Here is a 24,331-nt window from a genome sequence, read left to right as displayed (position 1 = left end):
AGCCAACTCAGGTCTGAACCCCAGAGTCCCACACGGTCCCTCGAGCCTGCCAGGAATGATTCCTGAGTACAGAACCAGGAGTAACCTCTAGCACCCCTGGGTGTGGCCCCAAAGCCAAAACATAAAGAAATAAATAAAATTTGAAAAGTCAAATCTAATCAAAACCAAAAGTATAAAAAAGGCTGTAAGGAATAGGGATGGGTCTTTCTCGGTGATCAAGGGGTCCCTCCTGAGGGGGAAGTCACATTCCTAAGCATATCTGCACCCAGGAGGCTCTGGCCAAACATTCCCGACCACGGCTCACAGACAGGAAGGACAGACAGACAGCCACACAGTAGCCAGAGACGCTGACACTCGGGTCCATGCTAGACAGAGCAACCAGGCAAAACTCAACCAGAAGCACTGGCCTCAGGGGAGGAACCAAGAGACGGTGAGCAGGCATATGGCAGGCCCTTTGTTACCCAGGGGCTGGGTACATTCTCAAGAGTGCCCAGAACGTTCTCTAAGACACAGGCTGGGTTACAAAACTTATCCCCATAAAATCAAGATAGAAACTGTGGGCCAGAGCCATAGCACAGTGGGGAGGGTGTTTGCCTTGCACGCGGCCAACCCGGGTTCAATTCCCAGCATCCCATGTGGTCCCCCGAGCACTGCCATAATAATTCCTGAGTGCATGAGCCAGGAGTAACCCCTAAGCATCGCCGGGTGTGACCAAAAAGCAAGCGCTGTAGTACTGTCGTCCCGTTGATTTGCTCGAGAGGGCACCAGTAACAGCTCCATTGTGACACAGGTAGCTTGCCAGGCTCTGCCGTGCGGGCGAGATACTCTCAGTAGCTTGCCGGGCTCTCCGAGAAGGACGGAGGACTCCAACCCAGGTCGGATGTGTGCAAGGCAAACGCCCTTCCCGCTGTGCTATCGCTCCAAAACGAAAAAAACAAAAAGAAGAAGATAAAAACTGTGTTCACGATCCTCACAGACCACAACTCTTTGAAACAGAAATGAATCACAAGCACAAATAAAGGGGAAAAAACTCAAACACAGGGAAATGAAACAAAAATAATGTTTTTCTGAATTAAAAATATTAAAGACCATTTAAAACAGAATCTCCACTGGTGAAGGGATGGGTGTTTGAGCATTGTATAACTGAGACTTTAACCTGAACGCTTTGTAACTTTCCACATGGTGAATTAATAAAAGAATAATAAAAAAAAAAAAACCAGAATCTCTTTTAAAAAAAAAAAGCTATATAGTAAGAGGGTAGCAAACGTCCAAGGGCGACAGGAGAGGCAGAGCTGAGCCCGGGCGCCTGTGGGCGGGAGCGCCCGGACACGGCGGGGAGAAGGGGCCCGTCTCCCGGGTGCGAGCAGGAGGCAGCACGAAGCTTCCATTAAGGTAACTGTGAATCGTGGCCCCTCAGTGCGGATGGGAGAGAGAGACAGTGACGACGGGGAGGGATGGAAGGGCGGAGGAGACGGTGGTGGTAGTTGCACCGAGTCAGGACGGTGATGGGGAGGAGAGTGGAGGCGGGTGAGAGGCGGTGGAGGTGAGGTGCTGGGTGCTGGGTGACAGGTGAAGAGGGTGGAGAGGAAGAGGAGGCGGGGGCAGGGATGACCCTGTTGTGCCCAGGCCCCGGGCCTGGGGGTGAGGGTGTTCCTGAGGACGAGGCTGGAGAAACCCCTCTCAGCGAAGTGCTCTGCAATCTGGCTCGGGGCCCGGCAGGGGGCTGTGGGGTGTCTGACCCAGTCTCTGGCCCCATTCACTGAGGCTGAGTCACTTCCACCATCTGGGGTGTCCACGTGATGCGACGTTTCCTGTCCTGCCTGCTGGGGCGGCACGGGGAGCCCGGAGCCCCGTCAGAGGTCAGCGCAGCAGTCCGGGGGGCTCATGCCCGCCCTCACAGCCAAAATGGGGGCTTCTGGGCCTCTGTGGGTGCGGGGCTGAAGCAGGAGGCTCTGCAGGGACACGCCCCGCCCCGTGTCCCTCCCGTCATTCCCAAGTCCACAGTGAGCAAGTGTCAGAGCATCTGTGGTTTATTGATTGATTGAGTTTTGGCGTTTTGGGTCACACCCGGCGATGCTCAGGGGTTCCTCCTGGCTCTGCACTCAGGAATCACTCCTGGCGGTGCTCGGGGGACCCTACGGGATGCTGGGAATGGAACCCGGGACCGGCCGTGTGCAAGGCCAACGCCCTCCCCGCTGTGCTGTCGCTCCAGCCCCACATCTATGTTCTTCACATTCATTTCATTTAACTGATTTCTGGAGTGCTCAGGGCTGACTCCGGCTCTGTGCTCGGGGATCACCCCTGGCAGGGCTCAGGGGTCATGCCGGGGACTGAGCCCACTGGCTGTGGGCGAGGCAGGTACTGCCTGCTGGACTCTCGGGGCCCCAGTCCACTTTCAGGAGACCAGCAAACCCCGGGGAAGGCCGGGCGGTGTCCCAGGCTGGGGACCGAGGGCCCCACGTTCTCCTTCCTGCTTGTCCTGGGCCACACCCGGCGGTACTGCAGCCTGCTTGGGGCTCCGTGCTCAGGCCAGCCCCGGTGCCGGGGGACCGAGGGGGAGGCAGCCCGCAGGGGCCGAGCTCTGGCCCCACAGACGCAGCTCCGGGAGCTGACGGGAGCCGTCCCGCGTCCAGGGTCCCGGGCCGAGCTCACAGCCCTTCCCCTGGGACCCCCGGGCCTGACACACGTGTCCTGGGGAAGACACAGACCAGCGGGCACACGTCTGGCCCGGAGACGGGCGCCGGGAGCCGCCCTCCTGCCGGGCTGTGCCCTGGACTCCCGGTGACGCGGCCATGAGCCGGCGGGCAGGGCCAGCTGGTGACGTGGTGCCAGGCGGCCTGAGGAATGTGACCCAGATGGGCCCCTCCTTGGGCCGCCAGGTGCCGGGGAAGCCGCCACGTGAAGCATTGCCCAAGCTCTGGTGTTTTGGCAACGTGCGCCCAAGGCGGGACAAGCCTGTGAATGAAAACACTCAGCCTGGTCTCTCCGAAGGCGTCCGCTGTCCCCACTCGGCTGGCACTGGCACCCCGGGCTGCTGGGAGCCGCACAGGGGCCAGAGAAGACAGACACGCTCCCACAGCACACACGCTAACACACCTCACACACACCACACACATCTCACACACACACACTGACACACCTCACACACACAACACACATCTCACACACACACACTGACACCTCACACACACCACACACATCTCATACACACACACTGACACACCTCACACACATCACACACACTAACACACCTCACGCACATCTCACACACACACTGACAAGCCTCACACATACCACACACACACACTGACACACCTCACACACACCACACACATCTCACACACACACACTGACACACCTCACACACACCACACACATCTCACACACACACTGACACACCTCACACACACCACACACATCTCACACACACTGACATACCTCACACACCACACACTAACACACACTAACACACCTCACATACCACACACATAACACAAACACACTAACACACCTCACACACCACACACTCACACACACATACTCATACACCTCATACACACACCACATGTAACACACACACTAACACACCTCACACACACTACACACATAACATACACACTTACACACACAAGCACAGGCATACTCACATCCCCCAGGTCACACACCCCACAGACCACACACTCACACACACCATACACACACACCATACACTGAGCATACACACAGCACACTCACAGCCGCCCATGCCACATACCACACATCATACACCCCACACAACACACAAACTCACACACCACACACACATACTACACACACAACACACCACACATATCACACACTCACACAATACATACACCACACACTCACACACCACAGCCCCCACACACATTCACACACCTCACACCTACAGACACATACCACACACTCACCTACCACCCGGTCACCTGACACCACACACACACACAGAGCAGTGCTTGCTGGGGGAGCCCGTCCACTGGCAGGGACGCTGCCCCCGCTCAGCAGGGCCTGCAGGTGGGGTGGTCTGGCGGGGCCCAGGGTCAGTGCAGCGACCGGGGTTGGCTCAGCCGGGACGCAGGACACGAGTGTCAGACCCGGGGGTCCCAGGGCCCCGCCTGAGCTCTCGGCTGCCCTCGGGTCCGGCCTCCTTCCCGCTGGCTGCCTTGTCCAGAGCCGGACACACGGAAAGGCCAGCCGGGAGCTGTCTGCAGGGAGAGGCGGGGAGCGCCCGGAGCCCAGTGCCTGAGACAGAGGGACGAGGCCGTGCAGGGCCAGCCTGGACTCTGGGGGGAGTCACAGAGCGTGAGCACCGACCCAGGAGCCAGAGGGGCCAGGGGCCACCACTCGGCCCGGAGGGCGCCTCCCTCAGACTGTGGTGGTGCTCCTCCGTCGCCATGGCCAGTGCTCCCGTACCCCCTCCCTGCTCAGCCTCATTCTGCAGCTACCCCTCGGGCGTGGGGCCACTCCAGCCCTGCCCCACCCTTCCGGAGGCCGAGTTCAAGGGTCACAGAGTTGAAGCAGCCGCTCACCTGACACTTCTCAGGGAATAAAGGGCTGACGGGCCCCGGGGAGAAGGGCCCGAGGTGTGTGTGGGTGTGTGAGTGTAAGCAAGTGTCTGCATGTGAGTGTGTGGCTGTATGAATGTGTGTATGTGTGTGTGAGTGTGTATGAGTATGAATGTGTGTGTGAGTATATATATGAGTGTACTATGAAAGTGTGTGTGAATGAGTGTATGTATATGTGTGTATGTGTGAGAGTGTGAGTGGTGCGTGTGTGGGGTGTGAGTCAGAGAGTGCATGTGTAGTATGAGTATATGTGTGTGTTTATGTGTAAGGGTGAGAGTGTGTGAGTGTATGTGTATGAGGGAATTTGAGTGTGTGAGTACATGTGTGTCAGTGTGCTTTGTATGTGTGAGTATATGTAACTGGTATGTGTGAATGTATGTGTGTGGGAGTGTGAGAATGTGTGCCTAATGTACATGAGAGCGTGTGGGTGTATGTGTGAGTGTATGTGCATGAGTGTGTGTGGTTGGTGTGTGTGCGTGTATGTGTGTGACAGTGTGTGTATGTGTGCGAGTGTATGTGAGTGTGAGTGTGTGACTGACTGTGAGTCAGTGTGAGTCTGTGCGAGTGTGTGGGTGAGTGTGTTCCTCATCACCCACATATGGAATGTTCTGGGGTGAGGACTGGAGGGGGGAGGGTGCTCTGAGGTGGCGCCACCCCTGCCCGGCTGGGCACGCGGCCAAGGTCTCAGAGCAGGTCGAGCTTCAGTCCTATTTGGTTTGGTTTTGGGGCCACCCCTGGGGCTGCTCTGGGGTCACTGCTAACGGGGCCGGAGGGCCAGGTGGAGGACTGGGATCGAACCCACGCCGGGCACGCGCAAGGCAGGCGCCCTCCCGGCCTCCCCAGGCCGGGCCCTGTGGTGTGGGTCTGGGGAGCCAGGGCAGCAGGGGCACCGCCTGCATGTGGCCAAGCCAGGGTTCACCCCAACCCGTGCCTGAGCCCTGAGCACCGCCAGGGGGCGCTCCTGAGCAGCCAGGAGCAGCGCCCCGCTCACTGGGAGGGACCGACTCCCCACCAGAGGGTCTGACCAAACAGACCTCAAAGGCCTCGGAGCCTGTGCAAGACGCGGAGTCGGGTCCCGACACTGCATGGCCCTTTCAGCATTGCTCGGGCTGGCTGCCGTGGCCCCGCCCACCGGGGGACACCAGCGTGGGGGGAGGAAGTTGTGCGAGTCAAAGAGAGACCATGGAGCGGTGCCCGAGGGTCCAGCTGCCAGCAGGGTGTCCACTGCGTGTGCGTGCATGCGTGTGTGTGCATGTGCATGCAGGCATGTTTATGCATGTGTGTGCAGGCGTGTTTGTGCGTGTGTGTGCATGCATGTGTGTGTGCATGTGTGTTCATGTGTATGTGCACCCGTGTGCATGTGTGTGTGTGTGCATGCCCGTGTGTGTATATGTGTGTGTGTGTATGTGTGTGTGTGTGTGTGTGTGTGGCTTCTACCCGGACACACCTCCCAGTCCCCTCTTCCACCACCAGTGCCCATGTGTGGGCAGCTGCAGCGAGGGTCCCGGGGCGGAGGACAGCATGGACACAAGATGCACCCCCCACTCCAGTCCCCTAAGTATCCAAAGCAAAGTGCCCTCGGTGGCTTTCCACGATGCCAGCGTCCCCGAACCATCACACAGGAAACCTTCGCGGGCTCCACCCCGCCACAGACACCACGGGGGCGTTTCCCACCGGACCCGCGAGATTCAGAGATGGGTCCATGAGGCGGGAGGGGCTCTCGGCCATCAGAAGAGGCCGAGGTCCGAGCACGGGCAGCTGCTGACTCCACGGTGACGGCGCGGTCTTCGGAGCCCGGGTCCCGCGGTCTCGGCAGGGAGAGTCCAGCTTGAGTGCAGGCTGGCCGGGCCAGGGGCCCACCCTCGGCGGAGGCCGGTGGCCGCTTCTCTCAGGCCGTTGACTCGAGGTTTCTCGGCCCCCCTCGGCTCTTCCTGCCAGTCACCTTGAGGACAGGGCTGGGTGTCCAGCCGACTCCCTGCGGTCACCCTCAGGAAAGCCCGGAGGCCGGACGCCGGGAGTCTGGCTAGACTCGAGTCCAGCTGGCGGGGAAGGCCGGCCACGCCGTGTCTTCCACCCAGGGTGTGTGGCCCCGACCTCGAGGGCCCCAGGGCGTCCCACCCGGGGCTTCCACGCCAGGGCCGGAAGAGGCCAGCGGAGACTCACGGGAGGCTCCCAGCCCCGAGGCCGAGGCCGTGTCCACACCCAGAGAGGGGCAGGGGAGAGTGGGTCGGACGGAGCCCTGCTCCCACGGCACGCGGGGGCCCGTGGACAGTGAGGAGTCGGCGGGGGGGGGGGGGGGACTCAAATGCCCTCAGGAGCCCGCGGGGCAGAGCAGGCGCTGTCCAGTGCCGCGGCTCCGGGCCATGGAAGCGCACAGGGCCTGACCCGCACGAGGCCCAGGGCAGGGGCCAGCAGCAGGAAGAGGCCGGCAGCATACAGCGCGGTGGGGCCCGAGGCCCGAATGCGCCACTGGTCATCCCGTTTAGGGCCGGCGCTGGTCACCCCAGCTCTCCCTGCTCACGCCTGGCCCTGACGGCATGACCCCGAGTCCCCACACCCACGGAGGCCCAAGGTCAGCACAGGGCACAGGAGAGAAGGGACAGCCTGTAGGGACTGGACGCAAGGGTGCTGGGCTGCCGGGGCGGGGGGGGGGGGGCAGCTGAATGAGGCACAGCCAGACCCTGGCAGGAGGACGGTCTGCGGCATTCCCGCTCACTAACCCGTGCTCAGCCCTCCCTCCCTCACTCCCTCCCTCCCCCATCCACACGCACTCCCAGTATCTCAGTCGTTCACACACTCGTTCACGGGCTCACTGATTTGCTCCTTCATTCATTCACTAATTCATTCACGTATTCACTCATGCTGCCGTCCCCTCATGCCTCCCTCTCAGGCTCTCGGGCCCTGTCCCGGCCCCGCTGCCACCCCGTCCTGGGCTACACCCGAGACACCCGCCTGGCACCCGCCTGGCGGCTCTGGTGCCAGATGTTGCGGGGGGGGGCAGCATTTTGCCCCCATGGACGCCTCCCGGGGGAACTGAGGCCCGTGCCTGGGCAGTGGGGAAGCTCCGACAGGGCCAACTTTCCTGAGTGTCCTGGCTAGGGCAGCGCACACTGCCCGCAGAGGGCCTGGCACCCACTGGTAGGCGGGCGAGGGGTCGGCGGGCTCTGCGGGGGCGCTCCTGGCCGGAACCTGCCCGGGGTCCCCTCCGAGGGGAACATCCCCGCAAGCCGTTCCCTTCTGCAAGGCCATGGGAGGTGTTCGAGGGGGGACGCCAAGGTTCTGGGGCCACAGGGGATCGGGACCCTCAGCTTGGCTAGCAGGAGTGAGAGGCCAGAGCGTCCCCCGCCTCTGGGCGGAAGGAGTCAGCCCGCAAGGAGGAAGGGGGTGAGCGGGTGTTTGCAGGCCTGGCCCCCAGAGCAGGGAGCCCCACGCAGGGGCCAGGAGATGGGGTGGGCAGACAGGGTGGGGGGCTGGGCTCCCCAAACCTGGCCCTGCTGTTGGCCCCTCAGAAAGCAGGCTGGGCCCCTCCGAGGTGCCTGACCTGGGAGGGACTCGGCTCACCTCAGGGGCAGCTGCAGGCGGGGCCACAGCGAGGCTGGAGGTCTCCGAGCTCTGCCCTTCGCTCTGGGGCATCCAGTCTGCATTACACACACACACACACACACACACACACACACACACACACACACACATCACTTGTATCACTTGTCATCCGTTGATCTTGGATTTGCTCGAGCGGGTGCCAGTAATGTCTCCATTTGTCCCTGTCGTGTGCTAGTGTAGCCCAATGGTACCTGCTCGCTCCATGAAAAGGAGGAGCCTCAAACCATTCATTCAGGGTTTTGATGAAGAAGTCTGACCATCTCGTTGGTGGGCAGCCATGCGGTCTTTTGACGTCCCGTGGAATCCAGTCAGTAACAGCTCTAGTCCAGCGGTCGTCTCTGAATCACATTACGTGTCCAGCCCATCTGAGTTTTGATGCCTTGGCAAACGAGACAGCGTCCCTGATTCTTGACCATCGATGGAGGTCGGAACTCCAGATTCCTTCTCTCCCTTGAGTGGAATGTGATACTCCAAGCATAGCACTTTGGATTCCTCTTTGGGTTATCTACATATACATAAGTGATTTCATTGTTTGTTCATGCGTGTTATCAGGGCACTGGGATGGGCAAAGCTGCCAATCCTCGAGCTTCTGGCTGGACCCAGAGATCGTGCCCGGGCAGCGGGGGTCCTGGGGGGAGCACCGGGCCTTGCCAGGCTCGGAGATGTGGCAGAGGAGGTGCCGTTTCTGGGTGGAGGGACACGGAGGGGGGGGGACAGCAGGGCTTGCGGGGGCCGTCTCTCTGCTCCCCTCTCAGCCATGTGAACTCCACCTTCCAGCCGGAGAAACAGGGATGCCCCTGGAGCAGGGTGGGGGGCACAGGGGCTGGCCACACAGCACCTGCCCTCAGCTGAGGAGCTGGGGGGTAAGGCAAGGAGGTGCTGCGAGGGGGGGTGGGATGCCCCTCCCTGCGCCCTCAGTCCTGTCCTGTGTCCTGGGCTGAGCGGCCGGAGGTCAGGAGCATGGGTGTGGTGCCGAGGGGAGGCCGCCTTCCCAGGACACGGCCAGCCCACGCCCAGCCCCGCGTCCACAGTCCTCCTGCCCTGGTCGGGCGCACCCCGGCCGGAGGTGCTGAGCCCAGGAAGCTGTGTCCTGTCCGCCCGCAGCGCCCATGGGAGCTGCCGTCTGGGCTCCCCCCCACCCCCCAGCTCCTGGCTTTGCGGAGGGCGGCTTGACATCTGGCTGTCTGCAGCCAGAGCTGTGAGCCTGGAGCTCAGCAATGAGGGGCCGTCCCCGGGCCTCCGAGACGGGGACACCCCCCCAGAACCTCCTACCCAAGCTGGCCCCCAGCCCGCCCATTCCTGCTCCCACTCGTTATTTTCTTTTTCTCCTTTTAAGTTTTTCAGAAGCAGCTGCCAACATCCCTGAAGCAACGCTGCCCTTTGAAGAGGGCGCCCAGAACCTGGGGCCAGGCAGGGCGGGGGGGGGGGGGGCGGGGGAGGGGCTGGATAAGGACCCCGAGACTTCCCAGGGCGAGCTCAGTCTTCGAGCAATGAGCAATGGAAGGTGTGCTCCCCGTCATCCGGAGAGCCCCATATTCGGGTTGGCGAGAGGCTTAGGGCCTGCGCGACAGCACAGCGGGGAGGGCGTTTGCCTTGCACGCGGCCGACCTGGGTTCGATTCCCAGCATCCCATGTGGTCCCCCAAGCACCACCAGGAGTGATTCCTGAGTGGAGCCAGGAGTAATCTCTGTGCATCGCCGGGTGTAACCCAAAAGCCAAAAAAAAAAAAAAATGAAAGAAAGATATGTTGGAGGCTTAATATCATTTGATACCAAAAGCGATATAGGGTGTCAAAATATTTAGTATCTGAAATGTTACTCTAGAATTCAGACACTCCCAGACTTAGGGGGAGTTAGGGGTCCCACGCAACCCCTCCCGGAAGTCTGCCGGGACAGAGACGTCCCGTGTTTGACTCTGGCCCGTGTGCGCGTGAGGGGCGCTGAGTGACAGAGCTGGGGCGGAGAGAGGCTTCTGGGCAGCCCCCTCCGTGTCACAGCTGTCCTCTAAGCACTATTCATCTCTACTCTCCCCATGCGACACGGGCTCAGAAGATGGGACGGATTCCTTGGGGCCAGGCACTCCAGTCAAGAGCTAAGCCAAGGGCCGGGCGACAGACCTGCCTCCGAGGGGCCAGGCTTGCTGTGAGACGGAGTCTGCTCTGCCGGGACTTCTGAGGACTTTAATCCTAAATGAGATCCAACAATGGCCCGATTCTGCCGCCGGGGCCTGTGACAGAATACACTCTGTTCGGAAACCGCACAGCCCCGCCTCACAAGCGAGCATTATCCCGTGCCCCCTTTGAAGCAGTCTCGGATTAGTCTGGAATGACGGCCTTCTGAAGGCCAGCAGTGACCACACGTGACCCGCGGACAGTCTGCGCGGAACCAAAGGTGACCCCAGCGCCTGGAGTGGGGCCATCTGAAGACAGTGAAACGCTTTGGTGCCCGATGAGCCTAAGGGGAGGGGGGCAGCGCTGGGCTGGGACCCCTCTGCCCGACTGCCCCGCCCCTGGGAGCCGGGAGACAGAGGGACTGAGACAGGCCCGGCACCACCTTCGAGTGCGGAATCCGAGAGGAGCTGAGGGCAGAGCGGACGGGGCTTCCCCGGCTCTATCTGCGGCCTGGAAGGAAGCTGGCAGGGGTGGACGGCAGGGTCATCATGAGAGGGGGATGTCAGGAGCTTTCCTGCCTGAAGCTCAGACGGTGGCCGGGTGTGCACACACATGCACACGTGTGAACATGAGCGCAGACATACGCGCACGCACACACAGGTGGAGGGACAAAGGCCGCCTGGGCGGGTGGATACTCCAGCCTCCCTCCCTCCCGTCCCCTTGCCCAGCAGATGTGGACAGTGCAAAGGCCCCCACCAAAGCAGGCCTGCCGGGAAAGCTCGAGCTTCCTTGGGCCCCTCCTCTACCTCCCAACCCAGTGGGCCGGAACTGCTAGTTGTACATGCTGATAAAATGCCGATGTGTAAGAACCCGATTTTATTCTCAAACAATATTTGTATCTCCATAGATTGCTTCTTTTGATTAAAAGCCCAGGGATTTATGAGGCTGACACTCCCACGGACACCCCAGAAAGGACACGATTCAGTAACAAGCTCAGATGAACAAAGAATATATTAAAACATCTTACATTCTTTCCACAAATGCATAAAAAAGGCAGGCATCCTGAATACTTACACGGGGATAAGCTTTCTACATCTTCAAAAATTAATTACAATCAGAAAAAACATTTACAAGAATATCTTTAGTAACTGGGGCTGCAACAATGAAAGGCCAGCTCCGATTTACACCAGGCATCTGCTGGCCGAGATCGACTCTCCTTAAAAAAGTTTACTGAGTAAAGCCATTGACGTCTTCTATTATTTTACCTCTTACATTTAAAATAGTTACATGAGTGGGAGCATATTTAATTTTTTGACCACCAAAATAAACTTTCAGTCTAATGCTTTTAAGGTACAGTATAAAAAAGTAATAGAAAACCAACTGTGTTATAAATGTTTTTGGTTCGAAAGTTTTACTTGAAATCTTCTGTTCCTTGCCTACACGAAAGAGTGAACGAAGGACAAAAAACACTGGAAGTTTTAAAAAATCTAACAGGTAAGCAGAGCTTCTATTTAGATCAAAAATAGTCTTTACGGATGTACATTATTAGAAAAAATCCTCAGAAATGTAGCCTAAAGGTTCAAGTCTTGGGAAGCTGACTTTGCCGGAGCGCCAAGGCCCTCCGGGGGGCAGGGGTGGGCCTCGGGGAGTGAGTGGAGTGGACCCAGCGCCAGCCGCACACAGAGCCCTGCTCGGGCCTGTCTCTCTCTCGGACAAATGGATTTCTTTCGGGAACTGGACAGCAGCAGTGACTGGCACCTGTGTTGTTTCCCCTTCCTCTGTCAAATTCACCCTGCCCCCTGGAAGTCGCCCGGTGCTAGAGGACGCCAAGGCCAGTTTCCATGGCTCCTTTCTAGATGGCCGATGCCTCAGTCACCGTCAGTGACCAGGTGAGGGCGGGGGCCGGGCCCTGTGGATCCTCACCTCGGAGCCCTCCTTCCCATCAGGACCTAGGGAGGGGCACTAGGGGGTGGGGACTCCCACACCTGGCCATGCTCTCAGGGGTAGCTCCTGGTGGGGCTCAGGGTGACCACGTGGGGTGCTGCCGCTGAAACCCGGGTCAGCCGTGCAGAGCAAGCCCCCTCCCCACTGTCCTATGGCACGGGCTCTGGAAAGGACGTTCCCGCCCTGGTGAGTTTCCCTCTGAGACCCCCGTGGGCTTAGGATGGCTCCTACCCAGAGACTTTTGGTCACCACCGAGTGCCAGCGCTCAGACCCCCAGGTGCAAACAGGAACAGGGCAGGACTGGAGGGTTTCTCCCGGGCAAACCCTCCACGAGACGGGACAGAACACAGGTCCCAGCCGGTGGGACGCCTGCGGCTGGCCTGTCCTTCTGGAAAGGCAGAGGGTGCCACGGAGCGCGAGGCTCGGGAGGCTGGAGTTGGGCTGTGGAGTGGCTGTGCGAGAACTGTAAGTGCAGACACTGCGGGGAGGACCCCCAGGTGGGCAGAGGCCGGCAGCACCCACTGGACAAGGCGGGGGCCCAGCGCTTCTCCCCCAGAGGCCGAGCTCTGGGAATCAGGGGATTTACATTTCCCAGATTCTCTCCGGTAATTACAGTAAATGACCCAAGAGCAAGTCTGTTATTTTATAAAAACCTATTGCTGATTTAAATTCCTCACAATCCTCATATAACAAAAAAATTTCTACGTGACCACAAAATACCCAATATTTGATCTTTTTTTTTTTTTATCAAGTGTCAGGATAACGTTTTCAAGTTGAGGTTTCTCTTTTTTTCTTATTGCTAGAGTATTCTAAGATCTAACTCAGTCCTGCAACTACCCCACTTATTCCTGATGCAGTCTGGACTCGAGAACATGGCTAAGATCTTACCGGTCAGTATCTGAGAGAACCCAAGGAAGAAATACTTGCCCAGCATTCCCCGCGTCACAGATGCAAGCGTCCCACGCGCCCGGCCCCCCGCCACCGCCCGGCCCCCCGGGGCCGGCCTCAGTTGTGGGTCTGCTCGTGGCTCCAGAGGCTGAAGGCCGTCTTGAAGGTGCGGTGGCACAGCTTGCACATGAACTGTCTCTTGAAGGTGATGGCTGACAGTGGCGGGGCGTGGTAGAAGAGCGTGTCTGACTCCTGGGGCACAAACAGTTTCTCGGCGGTGGGGGCGCCAGGGGCGGGGGCCGGGGTGTCGGGCAAGCCCGTGGGGCTGTCGGGCTCCAGGGGCTGGATCTTGGGCAGCGGCGGGGGCGGGGGCAGCGGTGGGGGCGAGGGCGAGCTGGTGGGCCCGGGGCAGGCGTCAGGGTCCTTGGGCGCGGTGGGGTCGTCGGCGGCCTGGGCCATGTGCGACTGGAAGTGGCTCCAGAGGCGGAAGTTGGTGCGGAAGGCCTTGCTGCACACGTGGCAGATGAAGGGCTTCACCGAGCACAGCAGCTCCTGGTGCCGCTCCAGCTGCTTGGCCGCCGGGAAGGCCTTGCCACACTTCTCGCAGGGCCACAGGCCTGGCTCCCTGCCGCCCGCACCCGCATCCTTGGGGGCCTCGGGGGGCGCTGTGGGCGCCGCGGGCACCGTCTCGTCCTCTGCCTCCTCGGCCGGCTCCTCCTTCACCTGGACCCTGAGCGGCCTGGAGAGGCTGAGGTCCTCAGGCAGGCAGGAGTCCTCCGAGTCGAAGTTGACGTGCTCCGAGGAGTCGCTGAAGACTGGGTCGTCCTTGGCGGCGGTGGTGGTGGCAGTGTGGTTGGGCGGGCCAGGTAGCCGCGGAGGGCCCGCCGCGGTGGCAGCGGTGGCGGTGGTGGTGGTGGCGGTGGCGGGGACGGGAGCGGCAGCCTCCCCGTTGTGATCCAGGCTGTCGGGCGGCGCCATGGAGTTCTGGTTGTGCACCTCCACCTGGTGCCGCCAGATGCTGAAGGCCGACTTGAAGGTGCGCATGCACTCCAGGCACGTCAGCTTCCTGTGCTCGCACTGGCCCTCGTGCTCACGCCGGAGCTCGGGCGAGAAGAACCTAAGGCTGCAGTAGGGGCACACGGCGGCGTTCCGGCACAGGCGCTCGTGGGGGCCTTGCTCTAGGAGAGAAGAGAGCGCAGCATTACAGAGGCGGCACGCGTAAACCTGCTCGCCGCCGACCGCGCCGGGCCGCGCCGCCTCCTCCCGGGCCGGGGCCCCGCGCCCGGCGCCGAGGGGCTTCTCGCCCGGGTGCATTTTTACGTGCTGTTTGAACTGCGAGAGGAAGCGGTGGGCTTTTCCACAGTGCGGGCACACGTACGCTCCTCGGGCCCGGGACCGCAGAGGCCTCTTGACGGCGGGCGCGGGGGAGCTGCTCGGGCCCGGGGGCCCCGGCCTGGCGCGCCTCAGCTTGAGGAGCAGGGCCTTCTTAATCTCTCGCTCTCTCACTATGTCAATCAGCTTTCTCTGGAACCGCTCGTCCAGGACGGCATGTGAGCTAGCAGCCGGAGACGGGTTCTTCACTATGCCGTGTTGGGTCTGACAGTGGGTCCACACTTTGAAGTTGGTGTGGAAGCGCTTGTGACAGATGTCACAGGCGTACGGCTTCTCCGGGTTATGGTACATGTTAGTGTGCCGGTGAAGGCCGGCGGTGGATCTAAAGATCTTAAGGCAGTGTTTGCACTTAAACTTTCTGCTGGGCCTCGCTCCCTCCAACTCACCAAAGGCATCTCGAGGCGAATGGGGCTCTGCAAAGTCAGCGTCGAGGAGAGGCGGGCTGGCGGCCCCCTCCGAGGGCTCTGCGGACGCGGGGGAGCCGTGGCCGTCCGCCCGCAGCTTCTTCAGCGGCAGCCGGCGGTCAGCCTGGAACCTCCTCTTGGCGGGCAGCCTGCTCATGGCCTTGGGGTTGTCCTCCGTCTTCAGAGCGAGGTCTCTGGTGCCGGCAGCCGCCACGTCGCCCACGGTGACTCGGATAATGTCGGAGGGGTCTGAGAGCGGGCTGCGGGGCTCCGTCTTGATGGGCACCTCGGAGGCCGGCGGGGCCTCCCTCTCCGTGGACTGGGAGGCACTGAAGGAGCGGAGGCGGTGCGGCTGGGGGGCCGGGGCCCGCGCGTCCACGCCCGCGCTCTCGGCGCACTCTGGGAAGGCGGCCTTTTGCGCTGGGCTGCACCGCACGGTGGCCGGCGTGTCCCCCAGGGCGGCGGGCACGCCCGGGGAAGGCTTCAGCTCGATGGCGGGCGAGTAGACAGGCACCTGGCTGTCCATGGACAGGGAGCGCCGGAGCAAGCTCTTGACCAGCGGGCCGCTCCGGTCGATGCTCTGGCTGCCGGGGTTGGTGCCCGGGGACGGGATCACCAGCCCCAGCTTGGAGTAGTACAGCAGGTTCCTGTCCTCGGCCGTGCCGCTGCCCCGGCCCGTCTCCGTCAGCAGGTAGGGCGTCTCGGATGCGCTCCGCAGAGGCGGCACGGGGGGGCGCGGCCTCCGCAGGGCCAGCTCGAGCGCTCTGCCTTTGGGGAGCGGCCCGCCGGCCCCCTGCTTCTCAGGCGCCGCCTCTCTGTCGAGCCCGGCCGGGGCCCGTCTCAGGGGGCTGCCCCGACCAGGCTCCTCCGCGGGGCCCGCGTGCTCCAGGACCTTGGGGTAGGCCGAGGTGGGGCGCTCGGGCGAGGCCACAGCACACGGCGGGTCCCCGGGCGCCGGGCCCTGGGGTGGCCCGCCGCCGAGCTTGGCCGCCCCGCTGGGGGAGGGTCGGTGGCCGGGGCCCACCTCGGCCGCGCCAGGATTGGCCGCGTGGCCGGGGGCCTCACTCCTGCCCTGACACACGATGACACTTCTCTTCTGGGCGCCGCTGTCCTCGTCGTCCGCCAGCGCCGCCCTCCGGCCGGGGCAGAGCGGGAAGGGGGCCTGTGGGGTCCGGGAGACGATGTTGGTGAGGAAGGAGATGCCCAGGCTGTAGCCCAGCTCCTGCACGGCCGCCAGCCCGCCCCGCTCCACGAACAGCGACGACGAGTACATGTAGTTGAGGACGTGGTCGAAGGTGTCGGGCTCGCAGAAGTCCAGCTGGAACACGCTCTGGGCCGCGCTCTCCTTGCTGGCGAAGAGGCTCTGGAAGTACTCGCTGCTGGCGGCCAGCACGTTCTTGTGTGCGCGGAACTTCTGGTCGCCCACGATGAGCAGCACGTCGCACAGCTGCCCCTTGAGGCGCTCTTCGTTGAGCGCACTCAGCAGCGAGATGGCGTGCGCGGGGTTGATGTAGTGCAGCAGGCCCTCCATGGCGGGCGCTGGAAGACAGAGGCGGGCGAGTGAGGGGGAGCCCCTCCCGGCAGGCCACCCCCCACCCACGAAGAAGGAGCTTTCGGAACCAAGACCGCAGACCTGGCACCGCCCCCTCCCCCCAGGAAGAGGGTGCGCTAGGAGGAGTACTGAATGCAAAGGGGTGTGCCACGGGCCCCCTGTCCACACCATGCCTCACACTGCGCCATGGAACCCTTGTCCACGCCATACCCCACACTTGTGCAGTGGGCCCCTTGTCCACTCCACACTTGGACCATGAGCCAGGTCACTTGGACAGAGCCCTCATTCACTGAGATGCCACTGGGAGCCCCCCGCCCTCCCCCTGTCAATTCTGAAGGGAAACAGTCTGACTCCGGGAGAGACGCAAACACACCCCCGTCGTCCGCCAGCGCCGGCGGCTGGTGCCCTGCAGCTCCTGCAGCCTCAGGAACTGGGAGAAGCGGAAAAGGGAGAGGCCGTGGGAACTGCTCAGCCTCGCGTGGCTGCTGGGCCAGAGGACGCCTCTTGTACCCCATGGACACCCTGCCAGCTGGTGGTGCTCCCTCCCCCAGGCACGCTGCCACAGAGGCCTGGACCACAACGCCACTGCTCCCAGGTCTATGTGAAGGCAGCCCAGCTGCATCTGCTCCGAACTCTCATCCCGTCACAGGGCAGACAAGGCCTAGTGGCCAAGGGCAGGCGGGACTGGGTGGTGCCCCCTGCCCTCTGCTGGCTGGCTGCTGGCCTCGCTCAGGCCATGGGCACACAGGCACGCACTCTGCCGTCGGCCCGCATCAGAGGAGCCCCGGTGACTGAGGAGGACAGGTCTCCAGGACCTCTGCCCGGGCCGGGGGCAGCAAGGGTCTCCCCTGGGCCCCCAGCCAGCTCAGGAAGGCCTCTGGCTTCAGGCGGGACTCTGTGTTCCTGACACCGACGGCCGCATAGCAAGGCTGGGGAAAGTGGGGCCCCTTCAAGAGCTGGCGGCTGGTGCCCTGCCCAGCTTCTCCTGGCCAGCCAGTGTCCAGGTCCTTCCGGAGAGGGAGCGAGCGGCTCAGCTGCTGCACACGGGCCGGGCCGGGCCAGGCCCTGCCGCTCTCTCAGCTTCACGCAGCCCCCGGTGGTCCAGCTGCGAGTCCAATGTCCCCACTGGACAGCCTGACCAAGGCCCTCCCATTCTTGCTGGGCGGTGTCCACCCCTGCCTTGACCCTGCTATGCAGCCTGTGGGAACCCAGGTCTCCTCGGACTGGGAGAGGAGGGTGTGGGGCCGCCCGCCCTGGGGAGTGCGGACAGCGTGAGGCCGGCTGCTCAGCCTTCCGGCGAACACAAGGCCGCCCCGCAGGGACAAACGGAACCGGCACTTCCCGTGCAGGAAGGGGCCGTGCAGGACTGGGCTGTGGGGCGCCCGGGAGAGTTCCCTGTCGCGGCCCAAGCACGAGGGACGGGGGCGGGGGTCCTGAGATCAAGTCAAGGCAGTGGCTGGAGTCACAGTCACTCACTGCCTGGTTTGGCAGCTAGAAGGCACCACGGACAGGAGTGGGGGGAGGGGAAGCTGGGCGCGGCCAGGTCACTCCCAGGTCACTGCTGGGGCACAGGAGCTGGAGATGGGGGGGGGCGGGGCTGTGGACCAGGACAGGGATCTGGACAGAACCCCCTGGAGCAGGGGCTCAGGCCTCCCTCACGCAGGCCCCTTCCCACGGAGAATACCCTACGGGACCTGGGTACGGACAGCGCCAACCGTCGGAAAGCACACGCTCATTTCAGAGTGAAACTCAGAACCTTCCAGCCCTGTGTGAACAGTCCTAAGGGGCCGTGGGGTCCCGGGGTCCTGGCCCTGTGTAAGGCCATCAGTGGTCACCCAGCGCCGCCAGGTTTGCAGCATCACCCTGGCGGCAGAGACGGCGGGAGAGAAGGACGCCCCCACCTCCCAGGGTCCTCTTGGAAGACAAGGACAGTGGGGGAGTGGTTCGGGGACTCACCTGGATGGCCCCTGCGGGCAGGCACACACGAGTGCCACCGTGAGGGGCGCCAACAGGCACCCCCCGGCTTCTCCCACCAGTTCTCGGGCTTCCTGGGACATTTCCCAGGTACATGTCTGTGCCTGATCCCTGTCTCAGGGCTGGCTCTTGGGAACCCAAACTAGGAGGGACACGAGGGAACCTGAAACCACAGGCACGGGCAGAGGGCCCAGCGGAGACAAGCCCGCGAGGCTGTGCCCCAAGCCCGCAGCAGCACCCGCTGGCCCCGAGCTGCCAAGCGTCTCCTGCTGCTCTCAGTCGCTATGAGTAGGGAACCTTGGCTCTCACTACGGGGCAAGAGTCGCGTGTAGGCGCAGCCAGCGACCCCCGCACTCTCTGTGCTGAGACCCTGCTGGGGTTTCAGAGGGTGACCACACTGACCCTCCACTGAGCACCCACAAGCCTGACCCCCACGGCAGAAGCCCCGAGTCCGCTGTGAGCCTTTGGTGGCCACTGGCTGGCCTGCAGCACCCTCATGCACAGAGGAAACCGAGGCAGGAGCTGCGTGCTCGCTCAAGGCTGCAGACAGGAAGGCGCAGAGCTGAGACCGCCCACTCCAACTCGAGCCAGCCCCTAGCTGGGCTGCCGAGTAACCTCAGGTGAGCCCTGCCCAGCGCCAGGGTCTGTCTGGGTCACACGGGCTCCCCCCAGTGTTGCTACAGGCGCCCAGTGTCCCCTGCCTAGCACGGGCCTGTGCGTGGGCTGTCAGCAGACACTCTGCCCGCACGCTCCAGTGGGCTCAGCACCAGGTGAGCCTGAAGCCAGCGGGGAGGAAGGTCAGGGAAGGCTTCTGGGGGCGGAGGAGGGGCGAAGGGCACTCCCAGGCCAGAACGTGTCCCGGCGCAGAGAGAGCCGGCGCCATGCTGGGTGGGCGAGGGGAGCGGCCCTCCCCCCGGCAGCCGGAGACAGACCACAGCCACGCTCCTGACCCGTGTGTGGGGGGGAGGGTCTCACTCCTCTCTCTCACGCCCACCCCCAGCCAGTTACCAGTGTTTGCAAACAACGGCCCCTTCCCAGCTGCCCACGACCCTCTCTCCAGGCGTGTAGTATGACCAGAGAAAGTGTCACGTCACGAGCACAGGTAAAGGCCCATGTCGCCAGGGCTGTCGGGAACGGGATCAGGCAGCAGGACGGGGGAGGGGGACAGCTGCCCACGGGGCGTGCCAGCTTCTCATGCCTCAGTTTGCCCTGATGCCCCGGGACCCCTGGCAACAGGCGGCGGGGCAGGGACGGAGCACACTGTGACAAGCACTGTGGCCCACACTACTGCTCCTTGCCCTGCCCACCTGGCCCGGGAGGGCCGACAGGAGGAGCTGGAGGCAGCCCCAGGAAACCCAGACTCGGAAGCGGGGCGGCGGCTCACCACGTGGGTCCTCGCATACGGCTCTTGCAGATCCTGCCGAGGCGCGTCTAGTTCATCTTGTTTCCTGAAAGGTCGAGAGAGACGTGTAAGATTCACACCGCAGCTGCAGGGGAAGGCTTCCGCCCTCACCTCTGCCCCAGCCCTGGCCGGGCCGCTGCTGGGCTGCAACTCTGTAAAGCGCACTCGCCTTCTGCGCGCATTCTCCACCGTTATAAACAGGACTCCCCCCCACAACACACACACACACACACACAGACACACACACACACAGACACACACACAGAGGACTGCCCCCCCAACACACACACACACACACACACACACACACACACAGAGGACTGCCCTCCCAACACACACACACACACACACACACACACTCGGAGGATGCTCACACGGCACAAGGGCCGCCACGAGCAGGAGCCCCTGGTGCACAGGACACCTCCTACATGGCGAGGCAGACCCTACTTCCTTCCTCTCTTCCTGTCCCACAGGCTCCCGCAGGCCCGGCGGCGGCTTCTCCAGGAGCACGTGTGCGCGCGCAAACACACACACACACACACACACACACACACACACGCATGTACGCCCGGGGAGACCAGCACCCACCACGTGGGAGGGAGGTTCGTGGGACGTGGGACATCGGCACTCACGTGGCCCTCACAGTACCCCCGGGCTCCACTCTGCCCTCCTGCTGGGCGCTTTTCAGAGCGCCTGCCACAGGCCCAGGGCCGAGCGCTGCAGGAGGCCTGCCCCAGCCCATCCACTGCTCCACCACAAAGCCCTCCGCAGCCAGACTCCAGAAAATTATCTCAGACCATAAATGCTCAGAGGGGTGGGGAAGCCATGTCTCAGAAGAAACTGATTCAATGCTGTCTTCCTTTCCTTTTTTGGCGTGGGCCCCACCCAGAGCCTGCCTGCTGCCCAGGAGCTGCTCTCAGTGGTGCTCAGGGCCCTGGGAGGCACAGCCTGCACCCTGACACTTGGAGCGCCCCCCCGCCTCGAAGCATTCCCATGACGACATGATCACTGCGGGGACTTCAGACTGTTAAGGGCATGCAGGTGGGGCAGCAGCACCGGAACCCCGGCATTCAGGGGGACGGAAGCAGAGGGCGTGGGGCTCAGGGCGGCTGATGGGGACACCCGGGAGCTCACGAGGGGCTGAGGAAGGCAGGTGAGGAGGAACCAGTCAAGTCTCAAAGACAGGCGGGCACCAGAGGCCCGGATCGTCCCGAGCTAGGGCAGGCCACAAGGCCCTTACAGGGTCAGCCGGGCCACCCTGAACCATGCCACTGGGCAGGGGAGGCCTGCACCCGGCCGTCTCTCCTGATCTGGGATGGTTGACAGGAAGTCGGCTGGGCACGGCCTTATCTTGGAGCCCTGGGTGACAATGTGGTATCCAGCAGCCATCGCCGCTCAGATTTCAAAGCTCGCCCGCTCCCCCACCGAGGGCTCCACCTGCGCAGGTCAGAGCTGCGGCAGGGACAGTGCCCAGGGCCCCAGGCCTCGCGTCAGCTCCCCGCAGTCCAGGAAGGACCGGGTGGCTGGACGTGCGGGGCCACTGCTGACCTCGGGCCTCACTGTGGTCCTGTCCCTCCAGTGCCCAGCCCCAGCAGTGCCTTACGCCTCACCGCGACTCAAGCTGTACAAGACCTTCCCTTTCCAGTTCCAGAGACCACAGGGCTGTGCCTACAGCTGAAGGGCCCAAAGCAATGTGAGCCAGCCCAAAGCACGTGCAGAGCGGCCCGCAGGGTAGGATGTACCAAACAGCACACTCAGTGGGGTACACACAGGGCAGAACACGCTGAGCAGCATATGCAGGGTGGCACACTCAGGCAGCACATGCAGAGCAGCACACACAGGGTGGCACACGCAGGGCGGTACATGCAGGGCAGCTCGCTAAGCATGCGTGAAGCACGTCATGGATGCACAGCTCCCACTGAGGTCTCCCAAGCACTGAGACCAAGGGGCGGCTGACACAGGCCCACAAGGCCCTCACGATGCAGAGGTCCAGCAAGTGATAAACAAAGACATGTTTGTTTATGTCTGTGCTGAGAAGTGGGGCTGTGCGACAGGAACCACAGGGCATGGTGACAGGCGGGTTGCTCGGGCCGCGAGGGGGGCAGGGACATGGGGTGGGGGGCCGGGATGAAACCCCGGCGTGGCGGGAAGACAAAACTATAACAGCAATGGCTGTCGACCCCAAGGGCCTCTGTGCTCAGCAGGTCTGCCCTCCCTTAGCAGCCCCAGGCGCCTTCTCTCGGGGACCCCACTGTACCCCTTGCTCTCCTAGCCCTGACCTGAAAGGACCCAGACCCCTCGCCCCCAGCCGAACCATCACGGCCTCCAGTTCTAACTCCTCTGCTGAGCCCATCAAGGGCTGGACAGGACCCCCTGCCCGAGACTCCACACTGCCCGGGTCCCCAGCACCCGAGAAGAGAAACGGTTCAGAGATGAGGCCCCTGAAGAAATAATGAAGGTGACATAAGGAGTGAGCGGACGTCATTGGGCTGCACTAGCACGCGACAGGGATGAATGGAGACATTACTGGCACCCACGCGAGCAAATCCATGAGCTACCGAATGACAAGTAATTCAAGTGACACAAGGGACGCAAGGTTTTGAGGTGGCTCCTGACCTAGGCAGACCCTGTGTCCTTGCGAGGAGGCGGGGCAGACGCCAGCAGTGTGGCCACGAGGACCCAGGAGCAGGGCCACTGGCACACAGCAGGGGGGTCTCTGCCTGGACTCCAGGTCCCAGAACCACGGAGAGTACCTGAGTGTGGCCGATGCTGACGGCCACCTCCGTGCCTGACAATGTGCAAACAGGGAGGGCCCCGTTCTCCACTGCGCAGTGAGGGGGGATGGGGGGACGTGTGGGGTCCCCAGGCGGTGCCCACGCTGGCTTCTCTGCACCCTGCCACCCTGTCAGAGTGGAGACTGGGCGCTGCGACTCGGTTCCCTGCAGGAAGCCGGCCCTCCGCTGCCTGCTCCCACAGGTTTCCGGGGTGCGAGTCCCCTCCAGGCCGGTGCACCCTCTGCCGGGATGGGCCCTGCCACCGTGCTCTCTGCCCTCCTCCCGTGGGCTGGCGGCTGGAGGAGGCTTCCCTGCAGACGTCACTCGCCCGCGGCCCAGACGGGCACTGCTGGGAACCCACCACCACGCGTGTCTCCTGGCAGTGAGCACGCGCTCACCCAGGGCTGAGTCGCCGGAGCCCGGGTGGGACCCCACGCGGCGCGACATCTTCCCTCCGGAGGGTGGTGACCACACAGTTGCCCGGGTCCGCCTGCCGGGCCTGTGCCGGGACCGGGTCTCCGTGGTACCCCCGACCACTTCCATCCCCAGGCCGGCCGCGCCCCGTGCCACCTCCCCTCCCGCCCTCCCGGGTCTGCGCGCCCCAGGCTCCCACCCAGGGCCAGCTCAGACAGCCCCCCAGACCGCCCCCGGCCCGGGGTTCCAGCCTTCCCCACTCTCATTTCCCCAGGAATCGGCCCCCACATGACAAACGGTGCCGGAGGTCACGGAAATGAACTAGGCGTGAGGTGACGCCTGGGACCCCCGGGCCCCTGCCCTGCACCTCGCTATGGGGGTCCGGCACGCACCAGCACCTCTCCCGGGCCCCTCGGCGCCCTGCGGGGGTCCGCGCGGGGGGGCGGGGGGGGCGGTGACTCAGGGTCACCCGGCGATCACCGGACGCTGCAGCCCCGGGCCTGCAGGGGGGCGGGCCGGGCGGGCGCGGGACCCCCCGGCGGGAGCCCCGGGGGCGGGGTCCGGACCCGACGTGGCAACGGGGGTCCGGCCCGGGGGGTCCCCGGACGGCCGGGCCGCAGGCTGGGGCCGGGGGCTTCCCGCGGGGGGACCCGCGCCGTCCGTCCCGGCTCTCGGGGGCCGGGGAGAGGGTCACGGCGCGCTCGGGGCCCGGGCGTCGGGGTCGGGCCGGGGGCGCCGCGCAGCCGCTCCCGGGGCGCTGGCCGGGCCGCGAGCGGACGCTGCCGGCCGGGGCAGCCCCCCGTGGGGGACCCGGCCGCGGCCAGGGAAGCCCAGTGAGGGCATCGCGCATGCGCCGTGCGCGAGGCGAGGCCCAGTGCGGGCACGGAGCATGCGCAGTGTGAAGGCACAATCGGCGACGTGGGCGCGCGGGGCATGCGCGGTGGGCGCCGGGGCCCCGCGCACGCGCAGACGCGCCCGGCGCCCGCAGCCCCGCGGGTGGCGAGAAAAAAGCGGCGAGAAATCACCTCAGAGTTACGTCAGGAAAGGCCGCCTTTGGCGGGGCGGCCGCGGCCCGGCCCGGTGCCCCGCGGATCCCCGAGGGCGAGGGGCGTGACAGTTACTCACCGGCCTTCAGCCCCGAGGCGGACGCCGGGCCCCGCTCGGCTCACACTCGGCTCGCGCGCGCCGCAGCCGCCGCTGCCGCTGTGATTCCATCCATCTTGAATTTGACGTCATCCCACACCAGGGATGAGGTCATCGCAGGCAGCGCTCGTCACGTGCGCCGCGCGGG

General features: G+C 63.4%; 1 protein-coding gene across 7 annotated transcripts; it reads right to left on the bottom strand.

Annotated features, from left to right (window-relative positions):
* Nucleotides 1–11,289: 11,289 nt before the first annotated feature.
* On the bottom strand, nt 11,290–24,291 carry ZBTB21 (zinc finger and BTB domain containing 21). 7 transcript variants are annotated; one of them, XM_055127172.1, is made up of 4 exons: nt 24,166–24,291; nt 19,835–19,898; nt 14,907–16,463; nt 11,290–14,306 (listed from the first exon to the last, which is right to left on the bottom strand). In XM_055127172.1, the coding sequence occupies exons 3-4, from the start codon at nt 16,453–16,455 to the stop codon at nt 13,246–13,248; spliced, it is 2,610 nt and encodes an 869-aa protein (XP_054983147.1). In that variant the 5' UTR covers nt 16,456–16,463; nt 19,835–19,898; nt 24,166–24,291; the 3' UTR covers nt 11,290–13,245. The 7 variants fall into 7 exon arrangements, with proteins under 7 accessions (XP_054983147.1, XP_054983141.1, XP_054983143.1 ...); XM_055127166.1 differs by having other exon boundaries at nt 11,290–16,463; XM_055127168.1 differs by lacking the exon at nt 24,166–24,291 and adding an exon at nt 23,433–23,743 and having other exon boundaries at nt 11,290–16,463.
* Nucleotides 24,292–24,331: the final 40 nt, after the last annotated feature.

Source organism: Sorex araneus, chromosome 2, assembly GCF_027595985.1.
Source record: "Sorex araneus isolate mSorAra2 chromosome 2, mSorAra2.pri, whole genome shotgun sequence".
Classification (NCBI taxonomy): Eukaryota; Metazoa; Chordata; class Mammalia; order Eulipotyphla; family Soricidae; genus Sorex; species Sorex araneus.
The sequence above is the reverse complement of the archived record's forward strand: the minus strand, read 5'-3'. Positions and strand labels throughout refer to the sequence as shown.

Excerpts from the sequence above, each read along its gene's own strand:
- ZBTB21 (XM_055127166.1), bottom strand. The coding sequence starts at position 16,455 with ATGGAGGGCCTGCTGCACTACATCAACCCCGCGCACGCCATCTCGCTG.